Source organism: Salmo trutta, chromosome 27, assembly GCF_901001165.1.
Source record: "Salmo trutta chromosome 27, fSalTru1.1, whole genome shotgun sequence".
NCBI lineage: Eukaryota > Metazoa > Chordata > Actinopteri > Salmoniformes > Salmonidae > Salmo > Salmo trutta.
This window is the reverse complement of record NC_042983.1, coordinates 30,041,145-30,067,162: the sequence shown is the minus strand read 5'-3', so window position 1 is coordinate 30,067,162 and position 26,018 is coordinate 30,041,145. Positions and strand designations below refer to the sequence as shown.

Below are 26,018 nucleotides of genomic sequence, written 5' to 3'. Positions count from 1 at the left end.
TACAGAGTTGATTTTCCTTCCATTTGCTATTGAAGATGCTTTTTTGAAGATAGGCTAGCCAGCTGTATCGATGGTTTCCCAATGGGGTGATGAAAGTAGTGTGATATGATTGTTTGAGCAGAGTAACAGGATGGTCCTACTTAAATTCGTTTTCGAACATATACTTTACTTAGGACAGCTAATCAGCCGTATCAGTGATTGTCCGGGAGGTGATTTTACCATCTCCACCTCGTGTTGAGATTCAAAGTTCAAACCATTTTAAACGTGTAGCTGCCGCTTTACGGTTTTTCTGATTCAACCCATCATTTATACCTTTCGCACGAATGTAGTGGTTCCGGCAGGCTGGCACGCTCCATGACCTCACTCCGGGGCGATGATTACTCACTGTGCAAAGTTATGGGGAAAAAATGATCTCTTATAACTTCTCAAATCACATCCCTCTCTTAACAAAAAGACTCATAATTTTCTATATTACATGCACAACCCATAATATGGAAATTTCATCCATGAAGTGGGTATACTTTCCAAGTTACAGTATATCCTTTATAACATTTTGAATGACATCCCAAAATAACAAACAAAATGACAGTGTTCTATAAATCGCCTCTGACCATTCCCCACGTTCTACGTTAGAAATATTGTTCCAGTATTCGCTTTTGAATGTGTTAGAGTTTCAGCGGTAAAAAGGTCTGTTGAGACAATTTGGAGAGCACAGGCCTGGATTTTCTCCCTTGATTTACTACAGGAAGTGAGTGTCAATTCCCACTAGTTCTTTACTCCCTCCTCTATGGGTGAAAGAGGGTCTGATTGAAGTTATTCATTGCAAACCTGATCTGACCTATTTGGATTCTCATGAACAGTCATGACAACCTCATGTTCCGGTATGATAATGCAAGGCCCCATGTCGCAAGGATCTGTACACAATTCCTGGAAGCTGAAAATGTCCCTGTTCTTTCATGGCCTGCATCCTCATCAGACATATGTCACCCATTGAGCATGTTTGGGATGCTCTGGATCAACGTGTACGACAGCGTGTTCCAGTTCCCACCAATATCCAGCAACTTCCCACAGCCATTGAAGAGAAGTGGGACAACATTGCACAGGCCACAATCAACAGCCTGATCAACTCTATGCGAAGGAGATGTATCGCACTGCATGTTTTTTCCCACCTTTCTTTAACCAAATTCTAGATTTCATTTTGGATTGGAGATGCTTAATATGAGTCTGGGAGGAGAGTTTACAGTCTAGACAGACACCTAGGTATTTGTAGTTGTCCACATATTCTAAGTCAGAACTATCCAGAGTAGTGATGCTAGGCGGGCGGGTGGGTGCGGGCAGCGATCGGTTGAAGAGCATTCATTTAGTTTTACTAGCATTTAAGAGCAGTTGGAGGCCACGTAAGGAGTGTTGTATGGCATTGAAGCTTGTTTGGAAGTTTGTTAACACAGTGTCCAAAGAAGGGCCAGATGGATACAGAATGAATGGTGTCGTCTGCGTAGAGGTGGATCAAAGAATCACCAGCAGCAAGAGCGACATCATTGATATATACAGAGAAAAGAGTTGGCCCGAGAATTGAACCCTGTGGCACCCCCATAGAGACTGCCAGAGGTCCGTACAACAGGCCCTCCGATTTGACACACTGAACTCTATCTGAGAAGTAGTTAGTGAACCAGACGAGGCAGTCATTAGAGAAACCAAGGCTGTTGAGTCTGCCGATAAGAATACGGTGATTGACAGAGTCGAAAGCCTTGGCCAGGTCGATGGAGACGGCTGCACAGTACTGTTTTCTATCGATGGGGGTTATGATATTGTTTAGGACCTTGAGCGTGGCTGAGGTGCACCCATAACCAGCTCAGAAACCGGATTGCATAGCGGAGAAGATTCGAGATGGTCGGTGATCTGTTTGTTCACTTGGCTTTCGAAGACTAGAAAGGCAGGGCAGAATGGATATAGGTCTGTCACAGTTTGGGTCTAGAGTGTCTCCCCCTTTGAAGAGGGGGATGACCAAGGCTGCTTTCCAATCTTTAGGAATTTCAGACGATACGAAAGAGAGGTTGAACAGACTAGTAATAGGGGTTGCGACAATGGTGGCAGATAATTTTAGGAATAGAGAGTCCAGATTGTCTAGCCCAGCTGATTTGTAGTGATCCAGATTCTGCAGCTCTTTCAGGACGTCAGCTGTCTGGATTTGGGTGAAGGAGAAGCGGGGGGGGGGGGGGGGCTTGGGCCAGTTGCTGCGGGGGGTGCAGAGCTGTTGGCCGGGGTTGGGGTAAGGCCAAGGGAGCTAACCGAGGCATGTATAGCGGGATTAGGGGCACCGCAGTAAAACAAAACAATGACAGCTACCCTAAATAACAGTATACAAGGCATATTGACATTAGAAGGAGGCATAAAGCAATCACAGGTGTTGATTGGGAGGAATAAAACAACAATGGGTAAATGGCGATGAATGGGCAGAGAGGGTCAGTTAGCTACACACAAGGCCTGAGTTCGAGGCTGGGGCCGACAGATAAACAAAATGAAGTACCGTGTTAATGAACAGTCCAGTAGGCATCAGCTGTGTAGCCGAGTGGTCATAGGATCCAATAAGCAGCAATGGATGAAACAGGCTGGGCAAGCGGGAGACACGGTGCTTAGATAGTTAACGGGCCGGGGCTAGTAGCTGGGTCCTCACCGACATCAACGATGCAGAGGCCGGTTGAGAGCACATCGGCCGAAATACGTCAGCAGACCAGTCGTGATGGATCGGCGGGGCTCCGAGTCGACAAAGGGTCCAGGCCAATTGGCAAGAGAGGTATTGTAGTTGGTGTACTTTGTTTGCTAGCTGGGGGAATGGGCCTAGCTTGAGGCTAACTGGTGCTTGCTTCTGGACAATGGCATTAGCCATGATAGCCACTCAGTAGCAGCTAGCTAGCTGTGATGATCCTGTGTAATGGTCCAGAGTTTGCGGCAGGAATCCAGTGATGTAGTGGGGGGAAAAAAGCAGTCTAATATGCTCAGGGCTGATATCGCGCTGTGCAGACTGCCAGATATTTTCAAGGCTATCCGGGCTAAAGTGGCTGGTGTCTGTGCTAAAGGTAAAGACTACTAGCAGTGGCTAACAATGACTAAATAACTAGAAGCTAATTAGCTGGCTAGCTGCTGAAGGCTAGCTTCTGATGGAGGTTCCAGTTATAAGGTAAAAAAAAATTGCAGATCTGTACCACGTTGGGTAAGGTGGGTTGCAGGAAGGTATATTTAAATCGAAAATGGAAAAAGAGGTTGAAATGTATACAGAAATGAAAAAAGCTGAATATTTACACGGGACAAAAACAAACACGTCTTGCTGCTACACCATCTTGGAAATATGCATGAGGCAAATGGTGATCACACCAGATATTGACAGATTTTCTGATCCATGCCCCTACTTTTTTTTATGGCATCTGTGACCAACATATGCATATTTGTATTCCCAGTCATGTGAAAACCATAGATTAGCGCCTAGTGCATTTATTTCAATTGACTGATTTCCTTACATGAACTGTAACTCGGTAAAATCTTTGAAATTGTTCCATGTTGCTTTTATATTTTTGTTCAGTATAGCTATGTTTCAATTAGCTTGTCCAGTGATTCTTTTGACCACACTTACAAAATGTGCCTAGAAAAGAGATGTGACAATTGCCTGCTAGGGTACGTTTCCATTTAACTATCTTCTATCGATGACGTCACACCAATATATTTTTTTTCTCACAAAAAACTACAGTGTTGAATAAAAATATAGCTGGTGAAGTGTTTCCATTACCCATTTAGGCAAATTGCGCATTAATAAATTGGCAACAGCCTGTATACCCTCCCACCTATCTGTTTCATGTCTCAGGTAGTCCCCGAAAGCCAGCATGGGTAGAATGCAATAACTGACATATATTTGCCATATCCTAATAATTCTCATCAGTATTGGTACGTGGGTAAAATCACTGCAGAAGCCAAGCCAGAAAAAATGTCATATTACAAACTACAGTATGTGTTAATTGCATTGTTTGCTCTATAACCTGTTAGTTCATATACCTTGCCACCATGATATAGAGACACACTGGCAGAATAAAGTAAACCACACCTTGTTTCATCACAAAACCACAGAGCAACCTCTGTCCGGTGAAGTCCACAAAGCATATTGCCTGTAGCAAACAGTTACTTGGCCTACAGCATGGTCAAGCAAGTTAATGTTTCTGACATTTTTGGACTACTAAACAACTATTAATTTAGAACGACAGAGAGTTACTGCGAGTCGCAAAGAAAACAGGAACTGCCTCCATTATTCCAGCACCATTTCAACATAATCAAATCACCTATGCTTAGACTGTCATACAGTACATGCTTTTAGTTGTTGTTGTCCTAGGCTACCTGGCTAAAATGCTTGCTCGCTAGCCTAACTTACTTTCTTGGGCAACAATGTGCCAGGCCAGGTAATTAACATTAGCCTACTACAGCTAGCTACATATTGAACTTCCATCCTCTTATGGTTGGATCATAATTGCCTATATAATCATTGGATAGTACAGAGAATTAAGTAAATCCACAAATCCAAATCCCTATCTCCAACAAATGCTAATTTAGGAAAGGGACAATTTTAACTAGCTAGCTAGCCACCGGAGGACAACAACACAACAAGATGCAACAATTCAAGATTTTTCTGTGAATTGCGTTTTGCTCTCGATATGATTGGTGTGAAGCCAAATCCAAACTGGCTTCCCTTGACACTTTTTTTTGGTGCACCAGGACCATTCACAGTTGAGCTCACTCAGTTTAGCTCAATGCTGAATGGCTATTATTGTATACTATTTTATCAAGGGAGGCCAAATTGGCATCCCTTGCATTCAATGCCACGGGTGGCAACAATGTATTTTTGACCAGACAGCATCAGATAGATGGGCTACACATGCAGAGACAGAGGGGCGCTTTTTCACTCGCTTGGTTGCTTTCTCTAAATAGATACATTCAGCCTCTTGCGAATTGAAGGAAAATGATGAAACACAGAGAGACAAAAGCTACATTATTTTATGTTTTTTTCTTGGTACATTTTTTGAATACATGCCACTGATTCTCATGTGCCAACGTATCACCACGGTCCATGCCATGGGAAAACATGCACTCCTGTAGATAATTGGATGGGGAAACTTGCCAGCCAACCATAAAAGCAAGGCGAAGCAATTCAGGAATTCTTGAAAGTCAGAGCCATCATTGTCCTGCAAAGAAACATAATTTTTATTTTTAAAAAGGATTTTGCAACCAGTAGGCAATTAGAATTACATTTGGAGTGGATCTTATAGTTACGCGATGACATCTGTAACCTTCAAAAAATATTTGGCAATCATCATTCATTTGAAAAACACCGTTTCCATCATCACTTGTTGCAATAAAGAAAGTTTGACAAAAGAAAAATCCACCCCTGTGGAACTGATAAAATGTTTTTGATCTTTAGAAAATGTGTCCTTTATCTGCCATTTCCTTTACACATGTCGCAATGATTTTCTTTGTTTTGCGACATTGCTTTTGGTGAATAAACCTGGGTCAATGGAAACCTGCCTACTGATGGCCCGGAGTAGGCTAGTTTGATTCAATAGCAGGGAATTGTCGCATCTATTTTCTATGCAAAAATTACTGGACAAGTTAATGGAAACATACCTAATGTTGCAAGTTCGCTAGCGACAGCTACGGCTGTGCCCAGTTGATTGATTTGATACAATGTTGTACTTCACTAGCTATAGTTCAAGTCAAGACAGACTGAAAGAGAGGCAGACAGGCAGAGTAGAGCGATGAATTAGATTGAAAGAGCCTGAATGTTCTACTGTTTTTATTTGTCGGCTTTATGTATTTTTACTTAGTTGGCAAGGTAAAGTGGCCTACTGCTGCATTGGCCTATAGGCTATCTCTGAGTTCCATGCACGCATTCATTTATTTAATTTCTTTAACTGCTAATGGATCACAGTGTATCAATGTGTCCATATGGCAGAGGCTGGTGGTCTCACATTAGTTTAATTTTAACTTTTAGATTTTTATCATAATAATTTTGATTTTTATGATTAACAAAGTTGTGCAACATGTAAAGGTAATTGGGGCTGTCCCCGACAAAAACAAATCTTGTTCGACCGGTTCTTTCAACCAATCTATTAGTCAAAATGTTTAAACTTCTATTTTTCTATTTATAGACACACCCTATGTGTCTTAATAAAATCAACTAAACTCAGCAAAAAAAGAAACATCCTCTCACTGTCAACTGCGTTTATTTTTAGCAAACTTAACATTTGTAAATATTTGTATACAACATAACAAGATTTAACAACTGAGACATAAACTGAACAAGTTCCACAGATATGTGACTAACATAAATGGAATAATGTGTCCCTGAAGACAGGGGGGGTCAAAATCAAAAGTAACAGTCAGTATCTGGTGTGACCACCAGCTGCATTATGTACTGCAGCGCATCTCCTCCTCATGGACTGCACCAGATTTGCCAGTTCTTTCTGTGAGATGATTCCCTACTCTTCCACCAAGGCATCTGCAAGTTCACAGACATTTCTGGAGGGAATGGCCAAAGCCCTCACCCACCGATCCAACAGGTCTCAGATGTGCTCAATTGGATTGAGATCCGGGCTCTTCGCTGGTCATGGCAGAACACTGACATTCCTGTCTTGCAGGAAATCATGCACAGAACGAGCAGTATGGCTGGTGGCATTGTCATGCTGGAGGGTCATGTCAGGACGAGCCTGCAGGAAGGGTACAACATGAGGGAAGAGGATGTCTTCCCTGTAACGCACAGCGTTGAGATTGCCTGCAATGACAACAAGCTCAGTCCGATGATTCTGTGACACACCACCCCAGAACATGACGGACCCTCCACCTCTAAATCGATCCCACTCCAGAGAACAAGCCTCAGTGTAACGCTCATTCCTTGGACGATAAACTCGAAACCGACCATCACCCATGGTGACACAAAACCACGACTCGTCAGTGAAGAGCACTTTTTGCCAGTCATGTCTGGTCCAGTGACGGTGGGTTTGTGCCCATAGGCGGCGTTGTTGCCGGTGATATCTGGTGAGGACCTGCCTTAGAACAGGCCTACAAGCCCTCAGTCTAGCCTCTCTCAGCCTATTGCGGACAGTCTGAGCACTGATGGAGGGATTGTGCATTCCTGGTGTAACTCGTGCTGTTGTTGTTTCCATCCTGTACCTGTCCCGCAGGTGTGGTGTTCGGATGTACCGATCCTGTGCAGGTGTTGTTACATGTGGTCTGCCACTGCTAGGACAATCAGCTGTCCATCCTGTCTCCCTGTAGCACTGTCTTAGGCGTCTCACAGTACGTACATTACAATTTCTTGCCCTGGCCACATCTGCAGTCCTCATGCCTCCTTGCAGCATGCCTAAGGCACATCCACACGGATGAGCAGGGACCCTGGGCATCTTTCTTTTGGTGTTTTTCAGAGTCGGTAGAAAGGCCTCTTTAGTGTCCTAAGTTTTCATAACTGTGACCTTAATTGCCTACCGTGTGTAAGCTGTTAGTGTCTTAACGACCGTTCCACAGGTGCATGTTCATTAATTGTTTATGGTTAATTGAACAAGCATGGGAAACAGTGTTTAAATCCTTTACAATGAAGATCTGTGAAGTTATTTGGATTTTTACGAATTATCTTTGAAAGACAGGGTCCTGAAAAAGGGCCGTTTCTTTTTTTGTTGAGTTTATATGCATTAAGCTTGTCTTACTGTTTGATGAAATAAGACACAAGAGGGAGCCAGAGATCTAGATAACTAGAAGAAAAAAACTTAACCTGACCCAACCATTCTCCTCCCTCTCCTGCTGGCTTTCACAGATTCTGCCAATACTCTCCTGAAGTTTCCGATAATAGGCTACATGTGGAATGCAAATGTTACTTACCATTTATACTGATCTGCGTGCAGTTATGGTTTTCATATGCACATTTTCATGGAGCAGTTTCATGTAATTTATAATAACGTCTTCATATCTCAAAATCATTGTCATGTGGTTAATCAAAATTTTAGCCAAATCTAAATGAAAATGATACAAACCTAAAACGTAACTTCTATTGCCATTGCCAACTATGTAAAAATAGCCTACATGAAGCCAACAAATAAAACTACAGCCTGGAGGTCGAAAATGTCCTGATAAAAAATAAATATCCTATAAATCACATTGGCTACGTGTGGCCTGTCTGCAAACAACTTCAAACATTGTATCAACTATTAATCTGGGTCTCGCCAGAATCTTGCACTAGAGAACTTGCAAAATTGTATAAAATATTCTGGGCCCTCAGTTTCCCGTGCCAGTGAGCTCAGGACAGACACAGCTGTAGGCTATTTGCCCAAGGGATAAGAAGTAATGCTTGAGTACCGACATCTCACATTTTCTACTGCTTGAGCTCCTGTTGCTCTTATAGAATATTATCTAATATCACTAAAATGGCGGCAAAGAGAAGGGCTGACATTTTACATGCCCGTAATCAATTGTGCTATTTTGTTAGTTTTTTTGCGTTGTTTGTAACTTATTTTTTTACTTATTTGGTATATAATGTTGCTGTTACTGTCTCTTATGACCGAAAATAACTTCTGGACATCAGAACTGGGATTACTCACCACGGACTGGAAGAAGCTTTTTCCTTTAACGAGTCCGACGAGAAAGATATACTGCTCTCCCGGGAACAGGCCCAGATCCACTTCGTGAAGAAAAGATGGAGGAAAAGGGGATGCTGATCAGGCTGCCTTTTTAGAATCCGTAGGCGAGCGTGTAAACTCCCATTGCCATCAATTCTACTTGCTGACATTCAATCATTGGAAAATAAAATGGATGACCTACGATTACGATTATCCTACCAATGGGACATTAAGAACTGTAATATCCGATGTTTCACCGAGTCGTGGCTAAATGACGACATGGACAATATAGAGCTGGAGGGATTTTCAATGCACCGGCAGAACAGAGAAGCTATGTCTGGTAAGACGAGGGGTGGGGGTGAGTGTCTTTTTGTCAATAACAGCTGGTGCGCTGTGTCTAATATTAAAGAAGTCTCGAGGTATTGCTCGACGGAGGTAGAGTACCTTATGATAAGCTGTAGACCACACTATCTACCAAGAGAGATCTCATCTATATCATTCGTAGCCGTCTATTTACCACCACAGACCGATGCTGGCACTAAGAGCGCACTCAACCAACTCTATAAAGCCATAAGCAAAGAAGAAAATGCTTACCCAGAAGCGACGCTCCTTGTGGCCGGGGACTTTAATGCAGGCAAACTTAAATCAGTTTTACCAAATTTTTACCAGCATGTCACGTGTAACCAGAGGGAAAAACAGCTCTAGACCACCTTTACTCCACACACAGAGATGCATACAAAGCTCTCCTCGCCCTCCATTTGGCAAATCTGACGATAATTATATCCTGATTCCTACTTACAAGCAAAAACTAAAGCAGGAAGTACCAGTGACTTGCTCAATACGGAAGTGGTCAGATGACATGGATTACAGGCAACATCCGCATCGAGCTAAAGGCTAGAGCTGCCACTTTCAAGGAGCGGGACAATAATCCGGACGCTTATAAGAATCCCGCTATGCCCTCAGAAGAACCATCAAACAAGCAAAGCGTCAATACAGGATTAAGATTGAATACTACTACACCGGCTCTGACACTCGTCGGGTGTGGCAGGGCTGGAAAACCATTACAGACTACAAAGGGAATCCCAGACACGAGCTGCCCAGTAACGCGAGCCTACCAGGCAACCTAAATGCCTTTTATGCTCGCTTCGAGGCAAGCAGCACTGAAGCATGCACGAGAGCACCAGCTGTTCTAGATGTCTGTGTGGTAATGCTGTTGGTAGCCAATGTGAGCAAGACCTTTAAACAGGTCAACATTCACAAAGCCACAGGGCCAGATGGATTACCAGGATGTGTACTCAAAGCAGGCACGGACCAACTGGCAAGTTTCTTCACTGACATTTTCAACCTCTTCCTGACCGAGTCTGTAATACCTACATGTTTCAAGCAGACCACCATAGTCCTTGTGCCCAAGGAAGCGAAGGTAACCAGCCAAAATGAATACCGCCCCGTAGCACTCACGTCAGTAGCTATGAAGTGCTTTGAAAGGCTGGGAATGGCACACATCAACAGCATCCTCCCGGATAACCTAGACCCACTCCAATTCGCATACCGCCCCAAAAGATCCACAGATGACACAATCTCAATCGCACTCCACACTGCCCTTTCCCACCTGGACAAAAGGAACACCTATGTGAGAATGCTGTTCATTGACTACAGCTGAGCGTTCAACACCACAGTGCCCAACTGTTGTGCTTTTGGATATTTTCACTTAGGGGTGTACTCACTTTTGTTGCCAGCGGTTTAGACATTAATGGCTGTGTGTTGTGTTATTTTGAGGGGACAGCAAATTTACACTGTTATACACTCACTACTTTACATTGTAGCAAAGTGTCATTTCTTCAGTGTCACATGAAAAGATATACTCAAATATTTACAAAAATGTGAGGGGTGTACTCACTTTTGTGAGATACTGTATATATTTTTTAATTGTTTCCAATAAAAGTCAGTCTCACCATATTTATCTGTCTGTTCGGGAACACCATAACCACCCACCTGGCTCCCTCCTTCAGATCTTAGGCAGGTCCCTGGCTTCTTCAGTGGAGAGCGGGTTTCCCTCAAACCACTAAGTGTGGCACCGTGCACGGTTAAACCCAGGTCCTCAGGAGCCGTCAGCAGATGGAGTTTGGTGTCCCATCTGGGTCACCAAATATTGTGGTGGAATATTCTAATCAAGTGAGAGAGACTTTGTCATTTCTTCAAACAATCATCTTTATTCAATATTGATTAATTATTGCAATAATGAGACCAGTCAGCCCAACAGTAGCTTTCCCTTTTTCTTATATAGCTGATACCAAGAATGCTTAGTCATGGCTGGTTCAACCCTCCCATATAGATTGGGGGCACCATAAGCCACTTTGGGTTCATCCTCTGATCATCTGCCTCTGGTGTTGTCTCCCAGATGCCAGGATAATTAGGAATACTGAGGCATTTGTTCTGTTCCTCCAGGCTATCTCTATCTACACACCACATCTATGGAATGCCAGCTGTAGGTTTTTAGGCTCCTCTCAGTTCACACATTTAACAGAAGAGAAATGTCTTACTGTTTAGTTAAGTATATAATTGTCAAACATCCAACAAATCAGATAAATATGTACTTTTTTTTATAAAACATGCTGTTTAATCAGCTTTTTGATATGCCACATCTGTCAGGTGGATGGATTATCTTGGCAAATGAGATTTGTGCATAACTTTTGAGAGAAATAAGCTTTTTGTGCGTATTCACCTCATGAAACATGGGACCAACACCTTACATGTTGTGTCTATATTATTGTTTCGTATACACAAGGATGTTGGATCTTAATTTGATCACTCTTTCGTCGCAGAGAATCTTCCTGATGCATCAGGAAATTCAAATGAGCCTTGTGAGTTGCTAAAAAATAGCAGTTTTCTTTCTCTCCATGCGGGTGAAGTCGAGTCATTGGGATCAGGGCTTGCTATCTAAAATAATGTTATTTCACGATCGCTCAAATGCTGTAGGCCTAGGTCCTATTACTGCAACATTCAAATGTACAAAAATGTATCTGAAATGCAGCTATACACATCAACAACCGTTTTATATAGCTTAATAACACAAGATAGATATTGGTCTCCACTAGGCTACAGCATACACGTGTGTAGTGTATCCTAAGTTTATGAATGAACTTTCATATAAAGGCTGAGACCCAACTCTTGTTTGATGGGCTCTTGACTGTTGCACCTGTTGTGTGATAGTTAAACTGCTCCATTTTTGCAAATCTTATAATGAAGATTGATTGTTTGAAGAAATTACAAAGTCTCTCACAGTTGGTTAGAATTTGCACGACAGGTGAAGAAAACATTACTTTGAGAACCTCCACAGTTCTTTAGTGGTGGTGAATTAAGCCAAATCAGAAATACTGTCAGATCCCCAAATGGGCACATTTACAGTGGGGGGGAAAAGTATTTGATCCCCTGCTGATTTTGTACGTTTGCCCACTGATAAAGAAAGGATCAGTCTATAATTTAATGGAAGGTTTATTTGAACAGTGAGAGACAGAATAACAACAAAAATATTGAGAAAAACGCATGTCAAAAATGTTATAAATTGATTTGCATTTTAATGAGGGAAATGAGTATTTGACCCCCTCTCAATCAGAAAGATTTCTGGCTCCCAGGTGTCTTTTATACATGTAACGAGCTGAGATTAGGAGCACACTCTTAAAGGGAGTGCTCCTAACCGCAGCTTGTTACCTGTAAAAAAGACACCTGTCCACAGAAGCAATCAATCAGATTCCATTCTCTCCACCATGGCCAAGACCAAAGAGCTCTCCAAGGATGTCAGGGACAAGACTGTAGACCTACACAAGGCTGGAATGGGCTACAAGACCATCGCCAAGCAGCTTGGTGAGAAGGTGACAACAGTTGGTGTGATTATTTGCAAATGGAAGAAACACGAACTGTCAATATCCCTTGGCCTGGGGCTCCATGCAAGATCTCACCTCGTGGGGTTACAATGATCATGAGAACGGTGAGGAATCAGCCCAGAACTACACGGGAGGATCTTGTCAATGATCTCAAGGCAGCTGGGACCATAGTCACCAAGAAAACAATTGGTAACACACTACGCCGTGAAGGACTGAAATCCTGCAGCGCCCGCAAGGTCCCCCTGCTCAAGAAAGCACATATACATGCCCGTCTGAAGTTTGCCAATGAACATCTGAATGATGTGAACTGGTGAAAGTGTTGTGGTCAGATGAGACCAAAATGGAGCTCTTTGGCATCAACTCAACTCGCCGTGTTTGGAGGAGGAGGAATGCTGCCTATGACCCCAAGAATACCATCTCCACCGTCAAACATGGAGGTGGAAACATTATGCTTTGGGGGTGTTTTTCTGCTAAGGGGACAGGACAACTTCACCGCATCATTTGATGGAGCCATGTACTGTCAAATCTTGGGTGAGAACCTCCTTCCCTCAGCCAGGGCATTGAAAATGGGTCGTGGATGGGTATTCCAGCATGACAATGACCCAAAACACACGGCCAAGGCAACAAAGGAGTGGCTCAAGAAGAAGCACATTAAGGTCCTGGAGTGGCCTAGCCAGTCTCCAGACCTTAATCCCATAGAAAATCTGTTGAGGGAGCTCAAGGTTCGAGTTGCCAAACGTCAGCCTCGAAACCTTTATGACTTGGAGAAGATCTGCAAAGAGGAGTGGGACAAAATCCCTCCTGAGATGTGTGCAAACCTGGTGGCCAACTACAAGAAACGTCTGACCTCTGTGATTGCCAACAAGGGTTTTGCCACCAAGTACTAAGTCATGTTTTGCAGAGGGGTCAAATACTTATTTCCCTCATCAAAATGCAAATCATTTTATAACATTTTTGACATGCGTTTTTCTGGATTTTGTTGTTGTTATTCTGTCTCTCACTGTTCAAATAAACCTACCATTAAAATTATAGACTGATCATTTCTTTGTAAGTGGGCAAACGTACAAAATCAGCAGGGGATCAAATACTTTTTTCCCCTACTGTATATGCCTACATTTGCGCGAATGCCAGGTAGCCTACAGGTCTACCTCTAAGCGTAATCAGGTGCTCTCCAAACAAAAGACAATGGGTGGGTTGCACCAATATGGTTTAAATTAATCTAGAATTAGAGCTAATCTAGGTTTTGTAAATCTAGGTTTATAACTATTCAGAGATGTGTTGCACCACTTAATTTTAAATCTGGATCAGTAAATCTATGATTAATGGTTTTAAACTACGACTAGTGACATGTTACACCAATACATGAGGTATTTCGTGAGTTGAAACGAAGTAGCTAGCCTACTTGACAAATGAGGCCACAAAGTTGCTCTTCCTTAATAACTAATAACAATATTAGGTTAGAACTACTGCAACTCCACCGTGAAAGGTTCTCATGTGTTGGCTGATTTGAAATTAAAATCCGTTATTTGCCAGTACTAATTTGTTAGCTAACGTTAGCTACTGTAGCTAGCTAGTTTATAAACCAAGCTAGCTAGCATACAATGTTATTTATTATTGTCATTACTTAATGTTATTTAGCCATTTTATTATTTGTCCGCTAGCCACCTGATCATGCCACGTCAAATAAGTTAAAATGTCTCCGCTTTTGAAAAAAAAACTATTGTCGGAGCTGATGGAGGAATTTAGTAACATACTGGAGGATAAAAAGACAGACAACACAACTGCTTGGGCCATTTTATGCGACAAATGTAATCGATCGACACAGATTAAAGAGAAGAGGGACCCAAATCGGAGGGGGGCCTCCGTCCAAGGGAATTGATCCTATCACCCAAAAGATATGCAAGATGATTCCCCAATAGTTTGCCCCTCTCCATAACCCCTATGATGACGACGGACAACTTGACCCACAAATATTTAGTAAGCATAAATAACTGGTAAATATCAATGCCTATAATGCACGTTAAAATGTACATAACATCATAATTCGTACCAAGGTTGGGCATATCATAAGCCCCAATTCAATTGTTGTACAAAATGGGCACGTAAATAGCCCACTAATAATAAGTTAGTTATCATAAAACTCAACAGGATTCAACCTGTCTCTAATTATTCTCTGAGGATGTCACAGATCCCTCCAGAACTTTCATTACGCATACCTGGCCCCTATTCCCAGTTATTAGTAATTGTATAAGTGGGTCCTTGGTTTACCAGTATCCGGTCGGTTATTGTTACAACGTCCGTTGGTGCGTGTGAGTACCTGTGCTGTGTGTTTTGGCTTTCGTGCCATTGTGGATTGCGCAGATGATTACGGGTCTCGTCCCGTGTGTTAATTATTGTGCGCTTGTGTTATTTATTCGAGGTACTCCTCGCTCTTTTGTTTGGGTTTCTACCCTGTGTTTTGTATAGTGTTTGTTTAGTCTTCGTCCCCTTGCCTTTACACAGCATTCTGTAATTTAGGTCTAATTAAAAAAACTATTACGCATTCCTGCGCCTGTCTCCCGATCCTTTATACCGACGTGACAGAGGAACTCGTTTTGGTCTCTCCACAGTAGATATCCTGCCATTTTACCAGTTAAACCATCTCAAGTGGCAGTTTAGAATTAACCTCCAAGCTTAGTTTATATATATTTTTTAATTCATTGAGCAACAGGCTTAAAATTAATCTAAGTTTAAAGTGAAAACTAAAATTCGATTAGAGGAAGGATTTAATTTAACTAGGATTAATTTTAAACTAGGTTTAACATTTGGTGCAACAAGATTAATAGATAAACCTTGATTTAGCCCAGTTTAAGAGTTAATCCATGTTGGTGCAACCCACCCTTAGTGTCCATTATCTGCTACCTCTACTTTAAAGGTCTACTATTGGCACAAAAAAACTGTCCAACACCTCTTTCTACATTTTCTAACAGAAATGGGGTGTGCCTTTGGTGGTTCATCGACGTGTCATTCTGGTCATGCACTCCGCAACAAACATAACTAGTTTGTTAGTTAAGCTAGCCACTTGTTAGCTTAGCCAGTAACTCCAGTATGTGTTGAAGTAATTTAACAAGATTTGTTTTTGGACCAAAGCTGTAGATATCGGTAAGAAATGGCACATCTGTAGCCAAAAATCTTATTCATCCTTTTTTTGTTTTTAAGCATTAAATTACCTGGTATGATGGTGCATTGATCAATTATACCGTCCATTAAAGAAAAAACCTAAAGACAGGAAAAAAAGGCTAAGTTCCTGGGGGTGACATTCCAGCAAGATATGAAATGGATAATGCACATTCAAAACCTCGAAACAGAAAGAAAAATAAGAATAAACCATCTAAAAGCCCTGTGTGGGAGGAGTCCCGGAGCAGCTCCAACTACATTACTGAAAGTGTACCGGAGCTACATCAGGCCTGTTTTCGAGTACTCCTCCCCAGCCTGGATAATGTCATCAGCCATACTCAAAAACAAACTACAAGTCATGCAGAACACCGCAATAAGAGCAGTCTACCTCCTCCCAAGCAACTTAACTGTTACCTACCTCCATGATATCTCTGGCATGAAAACCATCACTGAATGCCTGGACCTGTTAGGAAAACAATAGATTTCCAAAGTAAAATATAACCTATCACTAAAGAAAACAATGGAAGAAGCATTCATTACAAGGACACTCCTCTCTCCACCCTACTGAACACCTGTCCTAAAAGAAAACTACACAACTTACCCCTTAGTTACCCTAAATTGAGTCCGTACCCAACCCCCCGTACCCCTTACCCAAAACAAGGTTCCTATCCAAGCCCCCACCTGAACCTTTCCCGGACCCAGACTCAGATCTAAACGTTCAGCCTTAAACTCAACACATGGAAAGCCAAATGATACCCATCAAGAAGAAAAGAAGCAAAACAATTCACAAAACAAGAAGCAAGACAAATAACACCCAAAGGGGTAATAGCCCAAAACCTTTAAATACATGAAGAAAATAAAGAACAAGTAAAAAACATCTTATATTTCTATCTTTCATCTTATTCTATACTCATCTATCTACAATAATGTTGTATGTCTTTTAGTTACTTATTTCCCACACCTATTTCCCTTGCCAACCACGCTCCTCCTCCCCGAAGCCGACCAATCAAAGACAGAAGCAATGGATAGAAAAGAGCCGATGTGCTGAGCTATCCCACCCTGACCAAGCTACATACTCCTGTTTGGGAGACAGAGACAGGGTAAGGTCGGCATGCTGCCGGTTTAACTGAATCACATGGGCAGCCTATTTCTGATCTTTTTTCTACAGATGTTTTACTAATTGGTCTACTACTTTTTTATTCACAGAATAATCACAGAAAAATGTTATATTATTACGTTATCAAGAAAAAGGTATTATGTATCTGTTCAACAATTACGTTATCTGCCGATTTATAACATAATCCAGAACAGGTAGTACATTATTAAGATATTACATGACATGGTGTTATTTCAATTATCTGTTGTTACAAGCATGGCTTCTAAAGTGGGTGTAAAGTAGTACAATATTAAAAGTTATTACATGACCTGGTGTTATTACAATTATGTTGTTACAAACATGACTTCTAAAGTGGGTGTAAAATAGAGATGATGTCATTTCTAGATATACGTTTGAAAAGTAAAGCAAAATGCACATCAAGACATCATTTTTTAACTATTAACTTTGCGAACAACCTTGATAAATCAAATCAACAGTCATCTTTTTAATTTTGTCTTTATTTCAAAAATACTCTCTTAAGATTGGCAGGGCTGAGGGTATAAAGGGCATTCAGTATACTATACCTATAAACTCATACGTTTTAAAGAGGGATGCTTATGCTTATCTTCAGATTCTGACGCAAACGTTGCGGTTCTCAAACACCTATCAGGTACATTACATACTGCAAACATGTACTGTATTTAAGGCAAACAAGTCAATAGTGCTGACACAGAGGAAGAGTTCATCATGCCATGATTGAGGAGGCTATGCAAAACCAAACCCCTTATGATCTTCTGCAGGCATTCAGGTCTTGGAGGCTATGCAATCCAATAGGGGCTCTCACACAAGCAGGCACGCACCCACAGCCGCTTTCTCTTGGCCCCTCTCGCTCATGTCTCTCTATTCACTCTCTAGTCACCAGTTGATCACATCTCTCACATGACCCCACAGTTTAGTGATCCAAAGGTTGACCCCCAGCTCTGTCAGGTACTGCAGCTCTGGGGTGAGCATCTTAAGGCATAGCTTGCGGTGGGCCTTGTCCACATTATTTTTCAGGTTGTAGCCCATGATTGACTTCTCCCCGATGGGCTGCCAGGGCTGCATGGCTGTCTCCTGGATGCTCCCTGCGTCCACAGCATGGCCTCCCTCGATGCAGATGTCCGCCATCACTGCGTTCCTCCTCTGGAGCTCCGCCACATCGTCGGCCATTCGCTGGCGTCCATATGCCTCCACCTTCCTCCAGAAGGTGACATTAAAGTGTTGGTAAAGCCTCCAGTCCACGGCGTTCCACTCCAGGGCCTTGGCCCTCAGTTCCGGGGTCAGTTTAGACACGGTGGAGCCCTTCCGGGCGTTGAGCTTGAAGAAGAGCAGGTCGTCCATCTCCCAGCAGAGGGCGTCCTTGAGCAGCATGAGGGACTCATCAAAGTGCTCCACCAGCATGACCAGCTGGAAGCGGCCTGCGATGGCCCGGATGCCCTCCTCTACCTGCGGGTCGCCCAGCTCCAGAGTGTTGTCCTGCCCAAAGTCGAAGAACAGCAGATTCTTGAGGTAGAAAGAGTTGAAGCCATTGGGGTCAAAGTAGTGGCGGGGGTCACGCAGGAACTCCCCCACCTTGTCCTCGCCTGGTATTTTCCAGGTCACGGGCACCAGGCGGCCAAAGTAGTGGAAGGAGGATTCAAAGAGCTCAGCCGGGTCTCTGAGGATGGTGATATAGGAGGTGTCTGTAGGGAGCACCTTGGCCACCTCAGGTGCGTTGAAGCGCATGTGGTTGCAGATGATATTGAAGCACATGCCAGGCCTGTAGTCCTTGACCTGGGAGCGCTGGAATGGGTAGGGGTAGAAGAAGTCGTTACGGCTATTTGGGAAGGCAAACTTGAGCCGGTGCTTCTCTCCGAATCGGAAGAGGATGTTGAGGAGTGTGCTGCTGGCTGTCTTGTGGGTTTTCATGAACATGATGTCCACTTTGGGAGTGCAGATGCCTGTCTGCCCCGGTGCATGGTGGGAGCTGTTTTTGATAAGTCTGGTGTGGGCTTGAGCAGGCCGATGGGAACAGGAGTAAGGCACTGGACCCCTATGGAGAGCACGCGTACAAATACAACACATTATCAAATTACCAACGTTATAGACTGATTTACCATCATGCAATGTTGTAGAAGACTGCAACACTCATTTTGCCTCTCATAGTACAGTAGCGTACTACCATCATTCCTATGGCAAATAAAAGTTTCTGTATCATCTGTGGGCTATATCATATACATGTATATTGCTACTGAATGTTGTTGATGCAATATATACTTCAAAGGATGCCCAACCATTGCACCAACACCCCCCAGTAAGAAGAGTATGGATGAGGCTTACTCAGGCAGGTTGAAGTGGGACTGTGGAGCAGAAAGGAAGTAGAGCAGGACCATACAGCTGGTAAGTAGGGTACCCAGGACAAGGCCTTTGCACATCGACCTCCATTGCCTCCCCTGCTTGCCAACCATGGTCCCAAATAGACGTTATCTGAAGCAAAAATGTAAGTTCAGTTTAAGTTATCCAGTGTACCAAAACAATGGACTGGCGGTCCTGAAATCTTCTAAGGTTATGGTTCATCGATGACCTCAACTTTTTCATTGACATGGATTCTGCAAGTCCCTTGGATCCACTGTCTCCTGTGGCCAATTATTTGAGTACACACACAGCAGCTCAGTCAGATGGCTGTTTCCAATTAGGACATTGTGTGCCTCTGGTAATGGAACAACTCTTAGAAATCCACTTTGTTCAATCTGTTGAGGTTATCTCTAGGCATAATTGAAATTTCGGTAACACTTTACTTGACACCCAGTGTCCTAACACATTATGACACAGTCATAACCATGTCATAAAGTCACAACAGTTAACATAACTTGTCATAATCTGTCATAATATGGTCATAACACTGTCATGACCCATATATTTACACCTATTGTGCTTTTTTTATGGCTGGTTATGACACCTACATAAGAGTGTCAAACCCACATTTATTCAAATGGGGTTTTTCTCTGCAAATAAGTTTCCTTTCATTTGAAAGTTTGTTTCTTAACTCCTTTGTTGTTGTTGTAATGAATTCATCACAGTCATGTTTTTTTCATCAAAAACATGTAGAAAATACACTTTAAGACACTGTCAAGAAGAATTAGGACCATCCTGTGTCACTTTACTTGGACTAAGAAAATACACTTTATGACACTGTCAAGAAGCATTATGACCATTTGTCATGTTGGCTGTATACTAATGTCTCTGTCATGAGATTTGTGTCTTCCCTGTGGCTCAGTTGGTAGAGCATGGTGTTTGCACCACCAGGGTTGTGGGTTTGATTCCCACGGGGGGCCAGTATGGGGGGGAAGAAAATGATGTATGAAATGTATGCATTCACTACTGTAAGTCGCTCTGGTTAAGAGCGTCTGCTAAATGACTGAAATGTAAATGTAATAATCATATAAGCCAGATAGGCCTCTAACGTACATGCCCTTATGTCAGTCATCAGTCAAAAAGAGGGTGTCTAGTCCTGCTCCTGAAATCTGCTCCTGTGTTCATCCCAGTCATCAGCAACAGAGCACTGAGGTAGGTGCATGTATGACATCAATATGCTCGTAATTACATTTACAATTTAATATGGTCAATTATGGAAAATGTTGTATAACAAACATACTGTTGACAAGAAGGCTATGGTGTAATGGAATGTTCTCCTTGTGTGGTAGGTTTCATGGGTTTTGACACTCTTATGTAGGGGTCATTACCGGCCATAAAATACTGCTACATATGTCACAACAGGTCTAAATATATGTGTAATGACAGTGTTATGACCATATTATGTCAGGTTTTGACAAATGTTACAGAAATGTCTCATGTTATGTGCTATTGTTAGATCACTGTTTTTCAATGACATATACATTTTTTATGCAATATTGTTGTTTTTCCAAGGCATTCACTTAAAGCATAACTTCACATCAACTACTAGGTTAATGTTGAGCAAATGTAAAAAAGAAAAGAAAAAGTGCATTCCTTGATCGTTTCAACCCACATACTGTTCACTGGATGTGCTACCTTGTCCCGGACCTGCTGTTTTGGACTCACCCTTTACCGCACCTGCTGTCTCTAACTCTGAATGATCGGCTATAAAAAGCCAACTGACATTTACTCCTGAGGTGCTGACCTGTTGCACCCTCTACAACCACTGTGATTATTATTATCTGACCCTGCTGGTCATCTATGAACGTTTGAACATCTTGTCCATGTTCTGTTATAATCTCCACCCGGCACAGCCAGAAGAGGACTGGGCACCTCTCATAGCCTGGTTCCTCTCTAGGTTTCTTCCTAGGTTCTGGCCTTTCTAGGGAGTTTTTCCTAGCCACCGTGCTTCTACATCTGCATTGCTTGCTGTTTGGCTTTTTAGGCTGGGATTCTGTACAGCACTTTGTGACATCGGCTGATGTAAGAAGGGCTTTATAAATAAATTTGATTGATTGATACTGCATCCTTTATACAATTCCTAGAAAACTGCCCAATGGCAAATTGTCCAAAGAAGCTGTATGTCCCAGCACCTAATCATGAAAGTTACATACTCAAGATTTTATGATCATTTAAGTTGAAATGTTATATATAGAGACTTAATTGTAAGACCATATAAAGGCTTAAACATACTTATAACAAGTTATAAGCATTACATCTGCATGCTTTAAGTAAAGTGTTACCGCTGTGCCTTTAATCTGAACAGTGAAGCTACACTACAGCAAGGCCGGATATACCCTGTGTTTCTGTGTCATCTATCCTTTAGATGAATAATGCATTGGTCTGGAAAGTGATCCAGTCTGAGTCTGCAGCTATTCACCCTGCAGCCTGTAATCCGATCGGACTGCACACAGGCTGTGTTTACACAGGCAGCCCAATTCTGATCTTTTTTTTCCCCACTAATTGGTATTTTGACCAATCACAACAGATCTTTTCACATCAGATCTTATTGGTCAAAAGACAAAATAGTGAAAAAATAAAAAAATTGGGCTACCTGTGTAAACGCAGCCACAGTGACCCAGAGACTACGTCAGCATTCAGTAGGTAACATGGGTCACCCAGTTTCCACCTGTAGCAGTGTGGAGAAACTATACTAAAGACAAACCAAATCTAGAAAGCTCTATCACAATACTCTTGACTTCACAGAAAGCTCCCAAATCTTTGTTTAAGTTTGAGGTTTCTCCTCAAAACGGCTCCTTGAAAAGAACAAAAACAAGTTTCCACAATTTTGAAATCTCATGGAAACATCTGGGTCTAATATCAGCTAGAATCACCGTTCCAATTTTGCAGACATTTGTGTGATAAATATTTTGTCTGATGGAAAAGAAAATGTTTTGTTACTGATAATAGCTGTGATGAAGTAGATTAAGTAGAAAGTGTCTTTTGGGATATATGGGAGACATTTGAGCGCTAGTCCTCCTGAATAGGGAACTTTGCATGGAGCTGTTTAACCTGAAAATGGACCTTGGTATAGATAGATGTGTGCTTCGTTAGGCTGAGCACTTCCTCTGCCTCTGGGAGGGATGCACCTGGAATTAAACCTGAGTAGCCACCAGGGGCCTGCGTTTAACACCTGCTGGCAATTTCTGAACTGGAATGGTGTCATCACTTCAGATAATGATGGCTGTGATATAGAAATTATTGACAACCTTGACAAAGATGAGCAAAAATTACTGTGTAAAATAAATTATTCAAATATGGGAGACATTTGAGCGCTAGTCCTCCTGAATAGGGAACTTTGCATGGAGCTGTTTAACCTGAAAATGGACCTTGGTATAGATAGATGTGTGCTTCGTTAGGCTGAGCACTTCCTCTGCCTCTGGGAGGGATGCACCTGGAATTAAACCTGAGTAGCCACCAGGGGCCTGCGTTTAACACCTGCTGGCAATTTCTGAACTGGAATGGTGTCATCACTTCAGATAATGATGGCTGTGATATAGAAATTATTGACAACCTTGACAAAGATGAGCAAAAATTACTGTGTAAAATAAATTATTCATCCTATTTTGTATCCCCAAAATTGTTTAGAAATGATATTATATTATACTGAACAAAAATATAAACGCAACATGTAAAGTGTTGGTCCCATGTTTCATGAGCTGAAATAAAAGATCCCAGGAATTTTCCAAAAGCACAAAAATATTATTTCTTACAAATGTTGTGCACAAATTTGTTTACATCCCTTTTAGCGAGCATTTCTACATTGCCAAGACAATCCACCTACCTGACAGGTGTATCCCTCATTTACTCAAGCGTTTCCATTATTTTGGAAGTTACCTGTAGCCCAGTATTTGAATTGTTTATTTTAGAGTCATTTTTGCTCTTTATCAAGTCTCAATAATTTCAGACCCCACTTCATACTGTGATGGCATTGTATTGTTTGTTGGGCAGGTGTCTGTTAATGTGTACTGTTTTATTGTATCTACTGTCTGAGTATGGTCTGATATAAGTAGGTGCTAAGAAGTTCAAATCGAATCGTAAGGTGAAGGTCAAAGGTAAAAGTCACGCTCTCCACAAATTGCATAAGCAGCAACGTATCCATTATCTAATGATGTCATAACCTTCAGTCACATAAGCACATAATGACATATGATGCATGACGGCATACGGGACAATGAACCCCAAAGAGACATTCAGGTAAGCATTCAATGAGGGCAAAGTTACTATGCACTCCATCACATTGGCAATGCCCAAAGAACTCGTCTGAATGAAACTAAATTGGCTGCTTTATTGCATGGCAGAAACATAATTTTCTTCAGCTCACAATTCAGAGCTGATAAACTTGAGATAAAAATGTATTATAGTTGCACAGTCTGATCATTCTATTAAACCTTTTGTCAAAGAATAAGAACAAAAAACAATATACATTTAATTTTCAAATGATCCTCATATCATTCTCTTTGTGAAACATAACACTTACCCTGTTGTGCATAAATCCCGCAACTGCAGTTAGATGAAAAACGCAACTGAAGTTAAAACCTAAGACAGTTGTTTCTCCTCAGAGTGCATAGCAGTGCGTCTCAGAGGAGCTGTCCGGTCCACTGGTGGCTTGTGCCTGCTCTTGTTGGGTCACACACGGTGTCACAATCCCGCCACATGGTCAAGTGCTTTCCTTGTCATTACATATGTTATGCCCAACGCTCCGAAAGCCAATTCATCTGGCAGGTGCTCCCTCTGTATATTATGCACACCTGATTCTTCAGCTCCACTTTCGACTCTGAACGAGATCCAGTTGAATACAGCCAACTGACTTCAGGCTCCCTGTCAGGACTTGCACTTGTTTGAGTTTAAAAGAGAACGAGAGAGGAGAGGGAGAGACACAAAGGGAAAAAGAAAGAGGGAACGAGATGTAGAGGAAGAGATGGAGAAAGAGATAAAGAGAAAGAGAGGGGGCCAGGGCATGGGCTCTATTCTCTGGCTGCATACAGAAGGCTATTGAGAGCAGACACTAGTCTGAGCTGAAAGCTGATAGGAGGGGTAGCAAATAGTATAAAAAGAACAATTGCAGAGAGCCAAGGCACAAAGAGTTTGATTGTGCCATCTTCTCCAAGCTTGCTGTCTCACTACAGTATTGCTCAAAAGTGGTTTTAGCAAGCTTTGCATATACTGTAGATACTTTTTACAAAAATTGGATGAATAGACAGATTATTTTCCAAATAAACTGAAAAGAAATGGGTATTGCATTTCATGTAGTCTTTGTTTTGTGGCGAACCCAGTTACAGTACAGAATACATTCTAGCCACAATCCTAAATTAAATTAACTCGGAGGGACAACAGAGAACTGTTACCGTTCTCAAATTAAAGGACCAACAGCCTATTTATATTTTGAAGCTATACATCGATTATGCTTCTAAAAGCTTTTTTTAATTCATTCTGCATTTTGTTTCAAATTGATTCCCGATTACCTGACTCAGACTCAACGTACTCCTGGACTAAAAAAACACTTTGAATGGAGATTTCCCTAGCTAGTCCTTTGGACTCGTGAGAATATGGAACACTGTATTTTGTACCACCACCGTCCATTCAACAGCAGTTAGATGTCAATAGAGAACGACGAGCCAGGGATTGAGGAGTCCATTTGGCTCTGGGAGACTGGATGTGACAATATGTGGTCATACGGCACTGACCATTACAGTAAGGGAGGTGGGCACTGTCCTACCCTTTCTGCACACTATAGCCCTTCAAACCAGAGGGACCATACTGATAGTCCCACCCTGCCTTTGCTCCCCCCCAGTCTGAACACTCAACCTTTTGTTGAACGTGGGGCACCCTGGCGGGCACACGCTCCAAGTGCCAGGCTGAGACTCGGACTGGCATGTGTGGAATGTAGTTGAAGCATGCTGGAGAGTGGGGAGGTCAGTCAGTGAATAAGGAGATTGAGTAGCCGGGAGGGACTGGCCCCTAGCCCACTGAGATCACAGCATCATCAGAAGGCAGTCCCTTGTTAACACCACCCACAGGCCAGGATAGTGGACCACACTCAGCCCCCACCACATGCCTGATTTACCCAAAGCAGGCCAACCCAAATGTACTGTTTTCGCATCATGGTTTCAGGAATTTTTTATTTAACCTTAATTTAAGAACAAATCATTTTTTACAATGACGGCCTACCCCGGCCAAACCAGGATGACGCTGGGCCAATTGTGAGCCACCCTATGGACAGTGGCCTACAGCAATGAAGGGGATGCATAATCAGGCCAGCTCAGCACTGTGGAAAAGGCTACTTTCATAACATGGCATCCTCAGCCTCTGTCCACACCACAGTCCTCATGATGTGGCATCAGATTCCACCTCTATGGTATCAGAGTTGGTCTGACGGTGCCACCACCAGCATATATGGAACCCAGAAGGCTGCCATCTGCCATGCACAGACCGACACAACCGGCACCAATAAATGATTTGGCTCCCAGTGAGTGGTACAGTGAATAGAAGGAAGAGTCAGTAATGCATTACAATGACATCTTAATACAAAGGATCAGCACAACTTAAACCTTCATAATGGAAAGTCTTGAGTAAAGGTTGTTATGTGACAAAAAAGAGGAAGACATTAAGTTGACATGGGTACAGTAGAAGTCGGAAGTTTACAAACACTTAGGTTGGCGTCATTAAAACTTGTTTTTCAACCACTCAACAAATGTCTTCTTAACAAACTATAGTTGAGTCAATTAGAGGTGTACTTGTGGATGTATTTCAAGGCCTACCTTCAAACTC

At 42.3% G+C, this 26,018-nt stretch overlaps 1 protein-coding gene across 1 annotated transcript; it reads right to left on the bottom strand.

Moving 5' to 3' along the window:
- Positions 1–16,850: 16,850 nt before the first annotated feature.
- Positions 16,851–24,189, bottom strand: LOC115164866 (galactosylceramide sulfotransferase). Its single transcript, XM_029717743.1, has 3 exons — positions 23,728–24,189; positions 19,134–19,280; positions 16,851–18,846 (listed from the first exon to the last, which is right to left on the bottom strand). Exons 2-3 carry the CDS (start codon positions 19,259–19,261, stop codon positions 17,691–17,693), a joined length of 1,284 nt encoding a protein of 427 aa, XP_029573603.1. The 5' UTR covers positions 19,262–19,280; positions 23,728–24,189; the 3' UTR covers positions 16,851–17,690.
- Between the last annotated feature and the right edge of the window lie 1,829 nt (positions 24,190–26,018).